Source organism: Clarias gariepinus, chromosome 3, assembly GCF_024256425.1.
Source record: "Clarias gariepinus isolate MV-2021 ecotype Netherlands chromosome 3, CGAR_prim_01v2, whole genome shotgun sequence".
Classification (NCBI taxonomy): domain Eukaryota; kingdom Metazoa; phylum Chordata; class Actinopteri; order Siluriformes; family Clariidae; genus Clarias; species Clarias gariepinus.
Genome location: NC_071102.1, coordinates 14094441 through 14109434, shown reverse-complemented (window position 1 = coordinate 14109434; position 14994 = coordinate 14094441). Strand labels below are relative to the sequence as shown.

The 14994-nt window shown below is 36.6% G+C and overlaps 2 protein-coding genes across 4 annotated transcripts in view; one reads left to right on the top strand and one right to left on the bottom strand.

Annotated features, from left to right (window-relative positions):
• The window catches only part of cep89 (centrosomal protein 89), a 94106-nt gene that overhangs the window by 24125 nt on the left and 54987 nt on the right, over positions 1–14994 (bottom strand). The window lies entirely within an intron of this gene.
• On the top strand, positions 10683–13275 carry zgc:165481 (uncharacterized protein LOC100073327 homolog). Its single transcript, XM_053491292.1, has one exon. It carries the CDS (start codon positions 10683–10685, stop codon positions 11553–11555), a length of 873 nt encoding a protein of 290 aa, XP_053347267.1. The 3' UTR covers positions 11556–13275.

Genomic DNA, 14994 nt, shown 5'->3' with positions numbered 1-14994 from the left:
TGTATGGGTACCCTGAGACAAAGCAACAATCGTCAAAGTGGAAGAACCCGTCATCTCCATGATCGTAAAAGGCAGGGCAGGTCCGCAGTGTAACCAAATCCATGCTTATTGTTTTTTTTTTTTTATGGAAAAGACTGTCAATAGCAAATTTTCCTAAAAGGTTTTAAGTTGTCTAAGGGAGTATGTACAGTACAGTACAGAGAAAGCCACCAGACCTGTGGTGTAGAAATCTCGAAACCCCTGTCTACAATGCCTAACTTTCATGTTATAACATTAAAATGATCAATCACTACAACTATAAACATGAACTGAACCTCTTCCATTCTTGCCACACATCAGTAAACAACTTAATTGCACAAATCTTTACAGCTGTACTTCAAAGACTACTGGAAAGTCTTCCCAGAAGAGTGGAGGCTGCTATAGAAACAAGTCCATATCAATGCTCATGGTTTCAATCATCAAGCGTCCACAGAGCTTTGGCCATAGAGTTTAGTAACCCTCTGATTCCATGCCTTCTTGCATTTTCTTTCCCTGATTGGCTGCTGAGTCTCGCCAATCTTTGTGTAGTCTGGCATCTTTTTTTTTTTTTTTGGCTGATTGACATTTGTCTTATCCAACTTGACACCCCTGACATACTGTAGGGGTGACTGCAAATGATATTTTTAGGCTGCCAGATATTTAAACAGACAATTTTTAGAGCTGTAATGTCACTGGATATTATTCAACACCTTCTGAGCGGTCACAAGTGCTATCATATAATCTGTAACATTGCATAAGCCTCGAACGGAACACACAAGCTATTATTGCTACATGCTCGAGCACATAACACATGCAGTGTCAGACTTCTATCCATTATACAGTACAGATGTTTATTTGAAATACTAATTTTGGCAAGGATGATGGTAGTCCCTAAAAAAGAAAAAATTCCAGTAAATAAATTCTATTAAATATGCAAATATATTGAAAACCCTACAGTGAGCATATCGCATACAGCAAGAATATTTCTTACTTAAACAGTTCTTACTGTACGTCTAAAGTTATTCTGGACATCAATATGAATTACAGTGCACAGCTTACATACTGTAGGCAGCTTAGTTTAACCACAACGGTGTCTAAAGAGCTACAACCCCAAACTTGGTGTTTAACTAGAGTTAAAGACTGTGTTCTAGGACAGACACTGCCTGGTAGTAGATGTTCATTTTTAACAATGTCCATTCTACATATGTAGAAACTAATGTTATGTTAAATAATTACCAAGAAAATAGAATCAACAAGCAAACATGAATTTCTTTTTAAGGAAAGTAAGACTCTTAATAAAAAGGGTTACATTAAAAAAAAACACAAAAACTACCACCACACACACACACACACAATTATGCCTTAATATTCCTTACAACATCACTGAAAGTGAAAATGAATAGTCACTACCATACTTTTATATTTATTCCTCAAGTTCAATGCTATTTTAATATTATTATAGATATCATTAAATACCAATTACCAACATACTAAGTGCACGCCTCACTCCATGAGTCAACTAAAGTACAGGGTATTTCAATATTACTTGGCTTTTTAAATCTTTTACTATCCAGTTTTGGTAATATCGACCCAGGGTTTGGCATTAGATAATTTAGTTTACATGATAGAACTGACATTACACCGACCAGCCATACCATTACGACCACCAGCATAATATTGAGGATGTCCCGCTTTTGCTACCAAAACATTAACGCACCGTGCGTCCTGACACCTTTTAATCAGAACCAGCATTAAACTTTTCAGCAGTTTGACCTACAGTACAGTAACTGTCCCATTTGATTGGAATACATGGTCAAGCCTTCAACCCCCCATGTGCATTATCACTAAGAGCTGCGTTTTTGGAGTTGCTCTCACCCAGTGTTCTAGTCATCACAATAATTTTCCGCTTGTCAAATCCTTACTGTTTGCCAATTTTTTCTGCTTCCTACACAAAACAACTCTTCACTTGCCTTTTAAATCCGACCCATTCCCAGATGCCATTGGGATCAAATACGGTAAGTGTAGCTACTGTAACTGGGGCCAAGTTGTGTGGCTAGACAACTGGGTCAGAGCAACCCCAAAACTACACCTCTTATGTAATGTCCTCAGTCTGCAGTGTTCTGACCTACAGTATGAAAAGTGGTCCAAGAAAAAAAAAACTTTTGAGCTGGTGACATGATCATGGGAGGAAGGTTCATTAATATACATGGGGAGCAAAAACTAGCCCATATATTCTAATCCAATAGAATGGCTATCAAATTGTTAAAATTGTTCCATCAGAATACACATTGCATTATTGTTGTGGAGGCTAAACAGAACATCTGCACAATATTAGGCGGGTGCTCATAGTGTAATGGCACGGCTGATCGCTGTATATAGTTATGGCCGTAATCACATCCATGTTATTTGGCCCAATTATAGTTCTGGTCGTATGTAAGTCTACATTTCGGGCTGATCACCATTACTGACAGTGGTTGCAGTCTGACAGATGTTTGTGCCTATTTCAGTGTGGAGAAATTAATTACTTAACCCTTAATGGCCTCAAGCCGAGCACCTCCCCAGACAGCCCATAACTGCTGCTAGCTCAGCATGTATCTATGCAGTTACGTCTGTGGAGTGACTGGAGTGTCTAGAAGACACCATGACCCGTCCATGGTGTGTCTGAGAGTCTGAACTCTAGTACATTCCCTGCTGTGTGTGAACAACGCTGAATACATTGCTTGCTGAAATGATTTACGGTACCGCACTTTACCTTACATCATTCATTTGCACTGTATAAGGACACTACAAGGCTTGTAGTGTCAGACCTAGTTACGGCTAAAACTGTCGAACACGTTGCAGCTCAGTCTCAGGGAAAGTAAAACTGCAGTTATGCCACCAGTTATACTTACAGCTATACCTACAGTATAAATTGCAGTTTCTATCTAGGTCTGTCTCTATTTTTGACCCGTATCTGCAAGCTTTTAGGCATTGTGATGCTGCCACATGACTGCTTAAAAATAAATAAATAAATAAATAAATAAATAAATAAAGTAAAATATGCTTGTTTGTGTCGGTAAGATTTTTTTCAAAATCTCAATTAGGGCTTTGTGGTATGTCTAGACATATGTTTAGACAGGCAGAGATCTACGGTCTCTGTCACTTTTAGCCAAGTTGGATATGCAGCAGCAATATTTAATTGAGTAAAAAAGACAGAATTATACCACTGGAGTGGTTTGAGGATGAATTATTGCATAATTTAGGTATATTGATCTTTATACAGTACAATAAAAAAAACAGAGTTTTGAGCAATTACTATTAATCATTCTTAAAATCTTCATTTAGCTCCATGACACTTTAAATGTCAACAATTTCTTTACTTTATTTCTTATATTAGGGATTAATAACGGACATGTTCAGTTGAATGAACTGGGTTTAATATGGCATGCACTGCTTATTTTAATAATTAATCCAGGTTGGCACTTTTTGCCTCACAGACTGAAATACACACATTGATCATAAAGGCATCGGATATAAATAAGGCGATTTGGTTTAATACAGAACTGTGATTAGAAGTTAATGCAGCTTAATGGACAATGTGTTTAGGAGTATATCCCCTTTCATGAACACCAGGTACAAGCTAATGCACCTGCATACATTATCTACACAGACAAAGGGAGAAAAAGGGTGTGTACCTCACACATTTTTATAATCAGAATAATTTATTTCTGTTTAACAGCAGAAAGTCAAGGTGTTACGAAGTCAGTGAATACACTGATTAACACTGCTTTTACACCTCAAGGATAGTCAGGGGGGAAAAGTACAACTGTTGAAATTCCAAATATTAATAGTGAAACATAATGATAATAATAGACAGTCAAAAGAATTACAAAATCTTTTCACATTTAGTAATGCAATGATCAATAATATCAGCAGCTTGAAATATTTCTGCCTACCTTTAATTCATTTTCCACCAGACGTCATTTAATGTCTATTTTAATAGACAAATGTGTGACAAATGGTTCTGTTATATAATGCCTAAAAAAATGTTCCAAAAAACATGAAAAACAGATTACAAATTTAAACTGCTTCTGCTACCAAAGAGTACTGGCTACAGCAAACTGTAAGTGAAAAGAATTTGCACTATTATATGATAGTATATGATATGATATTATATTCCAATGCATGATGCTTTTTGTCAAACAATTATAATATATATACTATTATTATTATTATTATTATTATTATAAATAATACTACTAATAAAAAATATAAATTATAATAATAATGTTACTGAGGTAATAATTATAATCATAATTATATAATTATATGTATATATACAGTATGTAATTATATATACATACACTTATCTCGGCACACAATTGCCGGAGATAGGCCCACCCTGTATTGTATTATATTATATTATATTATATTATATTATATTATATTATATTATATTATATTATATTATATTATATTATATATCATATCATATCATATCATATCATATCATATCATATCATATCATATCATTATATTTATAATATGAAATAATATAATATAGTATAATAAATGTGTAATTATAAAAATATAGTTGATAAGAAAATAGTTTGTAGAAATATATAAAGGGCTAAGCTGATTAGCTTTAATTATTGATATTATTATTTCAGATTAAAGCCCACGCACATCTCTGCCTGTCTAAAATGAATATCTTACGCCTTATTGTAATTCTTTTACCATCAGCCAAATACACTACCTGTTTGGTAATTAGAGAGTGAATCACAGATGAGAAATCGAAAAAGAAAATCGGATGAAGATGAAATTGTCTTAAAATGACTTCAGCGCATTAAAATTTCAGTGGTGAAAATATGAACTAATCCCAGTAAAAACATCCAGTTTAGCTTTTCTAATTAAAATCTATTGGTGCAGGTGTTTGTTCTAATGTTCTTTAAAATAAGCTACTAATGCGCTACTTGCTCTGTGTAAACAAGTAACTTGCGGTTTATTAATTAACACATAACTGCTAATAACTTCACCATGATTCAATTTATGGTGCAGGTTTATCTTTAGGCAAATACTTAAGGACTGGCAAAGTTCTGTTCTTAAAACTTCTGTCTAGCGGGCGATTTAGGACTTGACCATAGTTTGACGCTTGTGCAGTACACTAGTCTCGGGTCCTCCATTGTATGAAATGTAAAGATATCATTTGAGTTCTGAAATGATTTGAGTTGAGTTCTGACATCATTTTGAGTTGAGAAAGGGTGAGTTCTGACCAATGTACAGAGAAAACCCTTCTTTTATTTATATCATATCATATCATATATCATATCATCTATACCGCTTATCCTACAACGTCAGGGAAACCTGAAGTCTATCCCAGGGCCCCTACCCTAGGCAGGGTACCAATCCATCGCAGGGCGCACACACACAAACATAGACACACTACGAACGGTTTGAGGATGCCAATTACCCTAACCTGCATGTCTTTGGACTGTGGGAGGAAACTGGAGAACCTGGAGGAAACCCATTAACCATGGAGGGAACATGTAAACTCCACACAGAGAGACCGCAAGAGGGAATCGACCCCTGACGTGCTTATATTATATTATATTATATTACATTATATTCTATTTTATAAGAAATCATTCAGTTTATATGGATGTTTTTATATTGTGTTAAAACTTAACACAAGTAAGCAGAAGGTCTGATCTCATTACACAGGGCTTTAATACAAAGAAGCAGCTAGCCTGCTACTTCACATTATGTTAGCTATCAAATGCTAATGAACGAACACGACTGTTAAATTCACCCTTACATGTCTTTTACAACTATTAAACCCAACCTGAGCCATGTCAAAATGTAGCTAACTAAACTGCCATTATTTTCATTGGTATTTGTAGGAGTACATTTTATTTTACTTTGTGGTAAAATGTGTTTTGTATCTTCGCTCAGCAACAAATTTTTTTTAAAAAGGCCTGTTGTGTAGGTATGGTGGAAGCTCTCATTGGCAAGGCGGCCCAGCATCGCTGTACTATTATGGGGGAAACACTGTAATCATGCATTTAGGTACAAGGACACGAGTAGACGAATCATAAATGTATTAGATCAGTGAGCAAATGAAAGCTCCATTACTTCTGCCCTGTCTTGTGATTTGGTTGCTCAAAAACCAATTAGCCTATGACATGCTAGCTAATGTAATGTAATAATGTATGGGGTACTGGTTAGCCAGTTAAGTGCATTACAGACAATGTGGAAATAACAAGCACTGTACTGTCATAATGCTTATCCTAAGAAGTGTTGCACATCATGCCTGTGACCTAAAAAAAAAAGAGTCAGCAACTCCTTGGCTAACATTTATTAGCTGAGCTGCAGTGTTCTCTCCTCATATCACTTGGAAATGATATTACTCGACTTTGGCTAGTGTCTTTATTTTTCCTGAATAAGTTTAACTGTGAGAAAGTCATAGAACAGTGCTGAATTGCACTTTATTTTGCTAGGTTTTAGTAGTGTTTGCACATATTAGCATCAATATGGTGAAACTGGGAAAAACAACTTTTGTTAAGTGGCACAGTGCTGAACCAAGGCAACACTAATCAAATTTAGAGGGTTATTTATTTATTTACTTATATACTGTATGTATTTTTAATGAATTGATTGCAAGACAGATAGAAGAAATTGATAAAAATGTACACATTTCTATTGGATCTGGAGATGTGCTTGGAGTTGAAGCCCTTGCTGTTATTCTAAGGTACAGAATATTTCTGGCATCATGTTTGAGGCACAGATTATTTTGTATTTTTTTTTTGGTTTGTGCAGGTACTGTGTGTGTATGTGTTAGAAAGAGATGTAAGTTTGTGTCTGTGTGAGAGAAATACAGATAACAGACAGATGAATCCCTGTGCATGCATTTTTTAAATATACTGGTAATTAATAATTATTATACAACAATTTGCTCTAACAGAGCAATCTGATTGGACGAGAGACATTCCACTTGTGGTGATATAGAAGATAACAGCACAATATGTATAAAATACGTCATGGGTGTTTAAACAATCGTTAATTACACTGGCAGTAGCAGCTGCCTGACAAAATCCACATTTAAAACCAGTAGAAAAACACATCTGATAACATGTTAAACAAGCACCTAAACAACACTTTGTCTGCATAGTAACTTGAGGCATCTAAGTAATTCCAAATCGCCTCTGAAACGTCCGTTGATGTGCTTCTAAAGGAATGGTCAAAAATTCCCATAAACACACTCCTAAACATTGTGTTAAGCCTTCCAAGAAGAGTTAAAGCTGTTGTAGCTGCAAAGGGGGCGGGGCCAACATATTATCAAACACTATGGATCAAGAGTTGGATGCACCCCACTTTTTATGCAACTAAAGGCAGACAAGTAAATACTTTTGCAATATAGTGTATATAGACCAAGGGATTGTACACCTAATGAATTAGCTTTCCATTGTATGCTATTTGGGATTCAAGCCCAGAACCCGGAAGTTAACAGACCTGATATTCTAAAGCAGTATAGGTAGAAATATAAAGTAAATCTTGTAGGATTCTCAGGACTGTCCAACAACACCATGGTTTATTCTTTTCACCTTTGGCTACATAGTACCAGTAAGAATTTAAAACTACTTTTACTCCTATTAACTACACTAACTGTCAGTGTTAGTGTTGCGAGCTGTCAGTCATCAGCTCACCGCTAACTACACCAATCGCAGAAGGATATGTGTTATACTGTATGTGTTTGTGGAGCAAAATAACTGGTTAAATAAATAAACAAATCATAATATTTTAAAAATAAATAGTGTTTAAAGAACTGTTGTATAAAAAGCAATATCACTCTCGAGGTTGTGCTGTTGTCTTGAATATCAGCACGGCTGTGACCTCTTTGTGTTTTATCTTCACTGCCGTGCTGATATTTAGTACAACAGCACTCCTTCTTGTGTGATATTGCATAATTGATCCTTACGATTTAACATGATTCGAGATTATCAGGTCACTATATAAAAAGTTGACTTTAAATTTACCTGTTTTAATTAGTCTTGTATTAAAAAGTCAATGCTACCTCCCGGGTTAAGCGACCTAACCACCACTCATTTACCATGTAGGTTTATGACATGGGATGACAAAGTAAGCAATTTTATCATAATAATGTGATATAAAACCCAATGTTTGGCTTTTTCCTCTGACTAGTTGTAAGATGTAAAATGTCCAACATACCAGACATATAAAAACTATTACATTATATTCTGTGTTTATGAAGTTTTATTTTAAATTTACAATAAAACTGACATGGTAATCTGCATTAATTAGATCTCCAGTGGTAATGTATGTACAATAATTGATGGAAAAATAAAATGCTGTGCACCCACAGTACCACTGACACTGATATCAGAAGCTATGTGTTTAGAAGAGACAGACTCAATGCAATAAAAGCTTGCAAGGGAGTCTCTAAATTTATACATGAGAACCACTATCCTGCCATTTAACATGCACAAATATTATAATAAAATAGAAATAATACAGTGAAATGTGGCAACTATATAAAAAAGACACTCAAGTTATTTCTAGCAATCAGAGATTTTTTTCTTTCTCCAGTATGGTCTTCCATCAGAACACCTCTGAGAAGTATTTTTTGCCAAGAAAGCTGTATGAATTGCTACCCTGAAATCCATCTTTATTTGTCAACTCAGGAAGGCCTATTGCTACTTAGCAGATTAGCTGAATCACATTGGTTTGAGCAGAGAAGACTATAAAATATGCAGAACAGGGCTGTTTCAGGAACACTGGCAACCACTTCCTTGAGCAGCTGCTTTTGTATGTTACATTGCTATGAAACATGGGATTGACATTATTTTGATGTGTCTAGGATGATAATATCATGCATGTGGAAGCTACAGCAGTGTATCTACAGTATATTAATAAAAGAAAGGTTTTGTCTGTACTTTGGTCAGAACTCGCTCTTTCAATGATATCTTTACATTGCATATGCAGAGGATCTGATACCAGTCTCAGAAAATTTTCTGTTTGTATATCTGCCTGTATGTTTGTTCAGTCAGAATTAGTCACAGCATCAAGCAAAACTGGCTGACAGAATTGAATGAAACTTTGCCAATCCTTAGGTATTTGCCCGAATTAAAACCTAAATGAATGAAATCAAAATGTTGAGTGGAAGGAAAGTTATGACTGTGGGCATGTCTTAAATCGACAACCGGATAAAAATTTTATGAAACTTTTGCACTACTTAGATTTTTGCCTGAAGTTTAACCTGCACCATAAGTGCAATCAAAATGTTGAGAAAAAGCGATGTTATAAACAGTTATGTGCTAGATTTAATAATTTACTTTAAAATAAGCTACTTGTTTAATGTAAATCAAACACCTGCACCAATAGATATTAATTAGAAAAGAATAATTAAAATATGAAGTCTGGGATTCAAAATTACAGTGCTGAAATGGTATATGTGAACTTTCACGCGCTAGAGTCGTTTTAAGACAGAACTTTTTTTTTTGAAAGTCAGTCTACTTCTACCTTTATCTGGTCTGCTTTTTTGATTTCTCATCTGTGATTCACTCTCTGATTACGAAAAGGGATTGTATTTGGTTGGCGATGAAAGATGTATAACTAAGCGTAAACAAGGTGTATGATAGTTAACCTTACAAAATGTTATTTCTTTGTATTAATAAGTTAGGCAGAGAGGTCTGTTGTTCTAAAGGACATGTATGTGGGCTTCAACCTAAAATAGTTTCATCACTGATTTCGTTTAAGCTGATCAGCTTATTTTTACATTTAACCTTTTAATTCTATTTACAAACTCTTTTTCCATTAATAATGGGTACTATAGCTGGTATCATATAAATTGGTTAAATATAAATTTAAACGATCTACTAGTGAAAACTGGATTGCAGATCCACCATCTAGTGACCATTATACCAATCAAATAATAATAATGCCTCAGTGTTTTTTTAAGATTATGTTGTTTTTTTACTACAGAATAAAAACACAATTTCAGCAGATTTATCTACTTGGAGAAAGAGAGAGTGAGAGAGAGTGTCTGCATGAGAGATAGATATTGGTCTATGTGTATTTGCTGATAATAATTAAGTGAATTCTAATAGAGAATTTTTTATACAGGGTTCTAATGCAGTTTTATGGGCAAGTCTTACTGAAGAGGCTCTCCAATGCATCCTAATTTAAGTGACTGACAGCAGCAAGCTCGGCTTAATCAGACTGTCAATCTGTACAAATATGCCTAAACTCCAGCTCGCCACAAAGCTGTCTTGCTGTTATAATTCAATCAGTAATATTTGCATGTCATATGTTACTGTGCTCTGGAAAACCAAAACAAATCACTTTTAGAAAGGCATTAAGATGCCTCTGCCCAGGTTATTAAAGACGGGAAAATGTTTGTGCAGAGGTTGGAACATTTGCCCAGAGCCAGGTTCATTTTATTCTCTCACTTGCAATTAATCTCCTTTATTGGGTTCTTAGACAATAAAAAAGCCATCAAGTGGCAAGACATAATTAAAAAAAAATCCCACATCTATATTTAAAGACCAGATATAACAAAAATTGCTGTATATTTCTAAGCAATTTAAATAAATACAATTAATTTTTTTAAAATACTAGTTAACTAAAGGTAAAACACTTCTCTTTTTTTCACAGAGTATGATGCCAAAATGAGCTGTGCTCAGACTGAACCAGATGAAAGGCCTGCTAACCCCAGTGACAACACCAGTCCCAGTACAAATGCCAATTCCAACACTAACATTAAGCCCAGCGTCTCTGGAAGTCCTGTACCCAATGCCAATGCAGACTCTAATCCAAGCAATACATTTACAACCAATGGCCCCAACACCAGCGATGAGATGGAGTGCAAGATCTGCTATCAGCGCTATAACATTCACAGCCGCAAACCCAAGATTCTGGACTGCTTGCACCGGGTTTGCGCCCGCTGCCTAAACAAGATCCTGGACATTGGAGACAGCTCGGGCTGCATCTGCTGTCCCTTCTGTCGGCATGAGACGAGAGTTAGTGACTATGAAGTGGCAGCACTACCAGACGACTCGAATATTATGTCTTTCCTAGCGGTCCGGGACAAGTGCACGAGCTCGGACCACAGCAAAGAGGTGGTGCTGACACCCAAGAGTCTATCGTCTAATGACAGTCCATACCACGAATCTTCTAATTGCCTGGTCATTACCATTATGGAGGTCCAGAGAGATGGACAGCATTCACCCAGTCGCAACGGTAGCTCTGATGACTATGGGGAACACAGCCTGGACTCTGTATCAATGGCATCAAATGGTGGGACAATGGACCAGGATGCATTTACTAAGATTTGCAATCACATACCCCGGATTCTTGTGTGGCTACTCGGCTTCTTTTACTTTGGGTCCTTGCCACTAGGCATATACTTACTGGTGATCCAAAGAGTAACTCTGGGTATTGTATGTGTAAGTCTTGTTCCCACCAGCCTTACTGTGTGTTTGGTGTATGGATTCTGTCAGTGCCTTTGCCAAGGCATGTGTGACTGTTCTACCAGAAGCTGAATGGACATGACCCAAAAGTGTGTCTCAGAATGATGAGTGCAAACAAACTAATAACATAAAGAGACACCTTCATATATGTATTGAGGGCTATTATACTTGTTACTGCGATTTCGAGTGCTGTAGTACTGAATATCAGGTAATCCCAGCTGTGCTGATATTTAGTCCAACAGCAGAATTGTGTGATAATGGTTTCATACATATGTTCTATAAAAATGAAATTAAAATAGAATAAGTGACATTTCAGCAACAAGACCGATAAATAGTTTGTTATTTTTTGCTCAAACTATTAAAGAGTTCCCAAAGAAGGCTGGATAAAGCACTGTGTAAAGCCAATAAATAGACTGACTGACAGCCCATAATAAGCAAAGTACCATTTTTAATAAATGAACTAATATGCTTATATTGGAGTAATAACAAGTGGAGTAATAAAAACAGTGAAATGTACCAGTGCTACAGTGCTTTTAGATTAAACATCAGCACTCGTGAAACACCACTTTTCCTATCAAATTACTGGACCGGAATTAACTGTTGTATAATTACCTTACAATGTAAACACTTTCCTTAACAAACAAAACAAATGTCATGCCTGGTGTCTAAGGCCTGGTTTGTACTTCAGCTTTAAAGTGTATTTGCATCATGACACAGAGAGGGAGTTTATGGCCAAGAGATGCAATAATTCTCTCTCGTGCTGTTCTTCCAAAAGCTAATATTGAGTCATGAGTATCTAGGGTGTTGTGTGTCAACCGGCCTTCAGGCAAACGTTGATTGGTTGAGACAGGAAAGTGTATCTGGTTGTGTACTTGGAAACATTGTGATTATACCCTGTGCCAATTCACTTTAACTGAAGGGCTTTAGACGAATACCATACGGATGGTAAAATCCAGGCTCCTACAGGCTAGGCTTCACCAGCCCAAGCGTTATCTATTAGACATCTGGAAATAAATTTAACCATATTCACGTTTTCAATTCCTCCAGCTCAACTGTTTAAACTTGTGGCACCTCGATTTCTCATGGGTGGTGTCTAAAAAATTATGAAACATTGGCTTAGTGGTTAGCACAGTCACCTTGAACTCACAGGGCTGCAGGTTCGAATCTCGCCCCTGCTTCTCCAGTTGTCTTTCCAAATGTTCTCCACATGCTTGGTGGATTTCCTCTTGGCACTCCAGTTTCCTTCCATAATTCAAAAACATTCAGTGTAAACAAGCTGGCGTTTCTAAATAACCCATAGTGCATGAGTGGACATGTGTGCTTGTGGCCCTTGATGGGACTTAAACTTAATCATCATTGCACAAAATGCACTGAAATTCACAAATCTTTTCCACCTTAGCATTTTTCATTGTCACAACAAACACCCCCACTGTCTTGGATTTATTAATGCCACAGTGAAACACTGCTCTATTCCATTATTCTGGTACATATGGCATTGTACCCACACATAGTTTACATTACATGGAACCTACCGTATGCGAGCATCCATGCATGATGCCCTCACATTCTTGCAAATACCTGTTCACAGAAGTATACCCCATGCATAACATTAAGGACGTACAACATGTTGCATTACCAGTCCATGTGTTCAAAGAGGAATGCTTCCCTGCGTAGATTCCTAATAGTATAATATTTAAACCACAAAACATGGCGAACAAGAATGCCCAAGCAACTGGAAAGTCAAATGATGAAACTATTTTCAGTATGAAAGATGCCACAAATGCTATTAATATGAAACGACCATTCAAGTTTGAGTTTTGTGTCCGTAGCCATAACGAGCTAATTACTTTTTAACAGGGTACCGTAGCAAACTGCTGTAGCAATCTAGACAATGTTAATACTTTCTCAATAGTGAAGTCAAAGTGCTGATTCATAGACATAAAGAGCACATAGCTGAAGCCATTTGTGGGAAAGAGCTGCTTAAAATAAAGTGGATTTTTTTTTAAAAGCTTGCATGTCTTATAGTGGTTTATCAAGGGACATGGCCTAATAAAAAGGCAACGTTTTATACTGCTGATAAAGACACTGCCAGTTCTCAGTTTATTGCATCCTTGCCAAATCCTTCACAGTTTTATTATATTACACGGCTGTCTGGAAATAGGGCCACAGGTTAGATGAAGAGCATGAAAAGGATGTCTGGGAGAACATGATGTGGTGGTTTTTGATAGAAAGTCAATAATTAGTTGTGGTTGTCTTTTGGTCTTTTTTTATTTTCTCTCTCTCTCTCTCTCTCGCTGTCTCCTTTCCTAATTTGAAAGCCAAATGGAATAGATTGGCAGGAAATGCTTTTCCATCTGTCCTACTTGGCACAATGAATAAATATGAAAAATAAACATCTCATTGAATACAGAGATCCACTCAGAACTGAGCAAACTGGCTGAAAACACAGGAAATGAGACACTGTAAATGAGGGGAAGGTTTTTTACTATTTCTGTAACAAGTTACACAGGTCTCAGGGCTCCCCAAAAAGTTTGTCTGTTAATGCTCCCACTAAAATTCCTTTCAAATAATGCAATTTTTCATATTCCAAACTCCCTTATTTCACTCCACTTCGATGCACTTTCAATGCACTATTTTAGTTCTATGTAAATAAGTTGCTGCTGAGCCATGCACCACCGGGGAATAACAAAGCCAGGAGAGAGGATCTTCTTATATGAGGTCACATTAGGGGGGAATATAATTGGCCCAGTACAAAAAATGGAAAAGGGACATGAAGCAGGGAATATTTTTTGTCAAATTTTTTTGTTTAAACATGCACACTGAAGTGCCACCTGAATTTCTAAAAATGACTAGAAATTTAATTTTGCAATAAATTAACTCTTGTCTTTTCTCTTGTCTTATCTTTAATTTTTTGGTGGTGGTGGCCCTTACTTGTGAGTTGCTCAAAGTTGGAGAGGAAGTAAATACCATGGGTTTAGCATTCAGAACACACTACTCACCGAATGCCTCTCCGATGCTTTTTATAGCTGAGTGAGGACGGTAAGTGTTGCCAGCAATGGTGAATTTTGGCACCTAGAGCCATTAGCGCTTTGGTGCTGAGCGCACACTATGCTTTCACTTTCTCCATTGACTGACAAGCAGACAGATGTAAAGAGACGCTGGCTGTAGGCCCGCCATTACAGCAACCCCCTGTAATGGGGAATTTGAGAAAAATTGTGTGGTCTGTGCTTTCCTAAATGGTGCAGCATCAAGAATGAGTAACCCTGCCTTAAGAAGGAACCCACAGGGTAAACATGGGTTGGTGTCCTTAGCCCTTGCCATCCACTGTAGTGAAGCATGATCAGTGACGAGCAATTGCCAGTCTGTCAGGTAGTAATGTATATTAGGTCCTCCATGGCCCATTTATTGGCAAGTGCATCTTGCTCTACTGGAGCATAATGTTGTTCTGCTGGTATGAGCTTCTTATGAGGCATCCGTATGAACTAGCAAGGGGAAGTAAAAATGTGGGAAA

Excerpts from the sequence above, each read along its gene's own strand:
- zgc:165481 (XM_053491292.1), top strand. The coding sequence starts at position 10,683 with ATGAGCTGTGCTCAGACTGAACCAGATGAAAGGCCTGCTAACCCCAGT.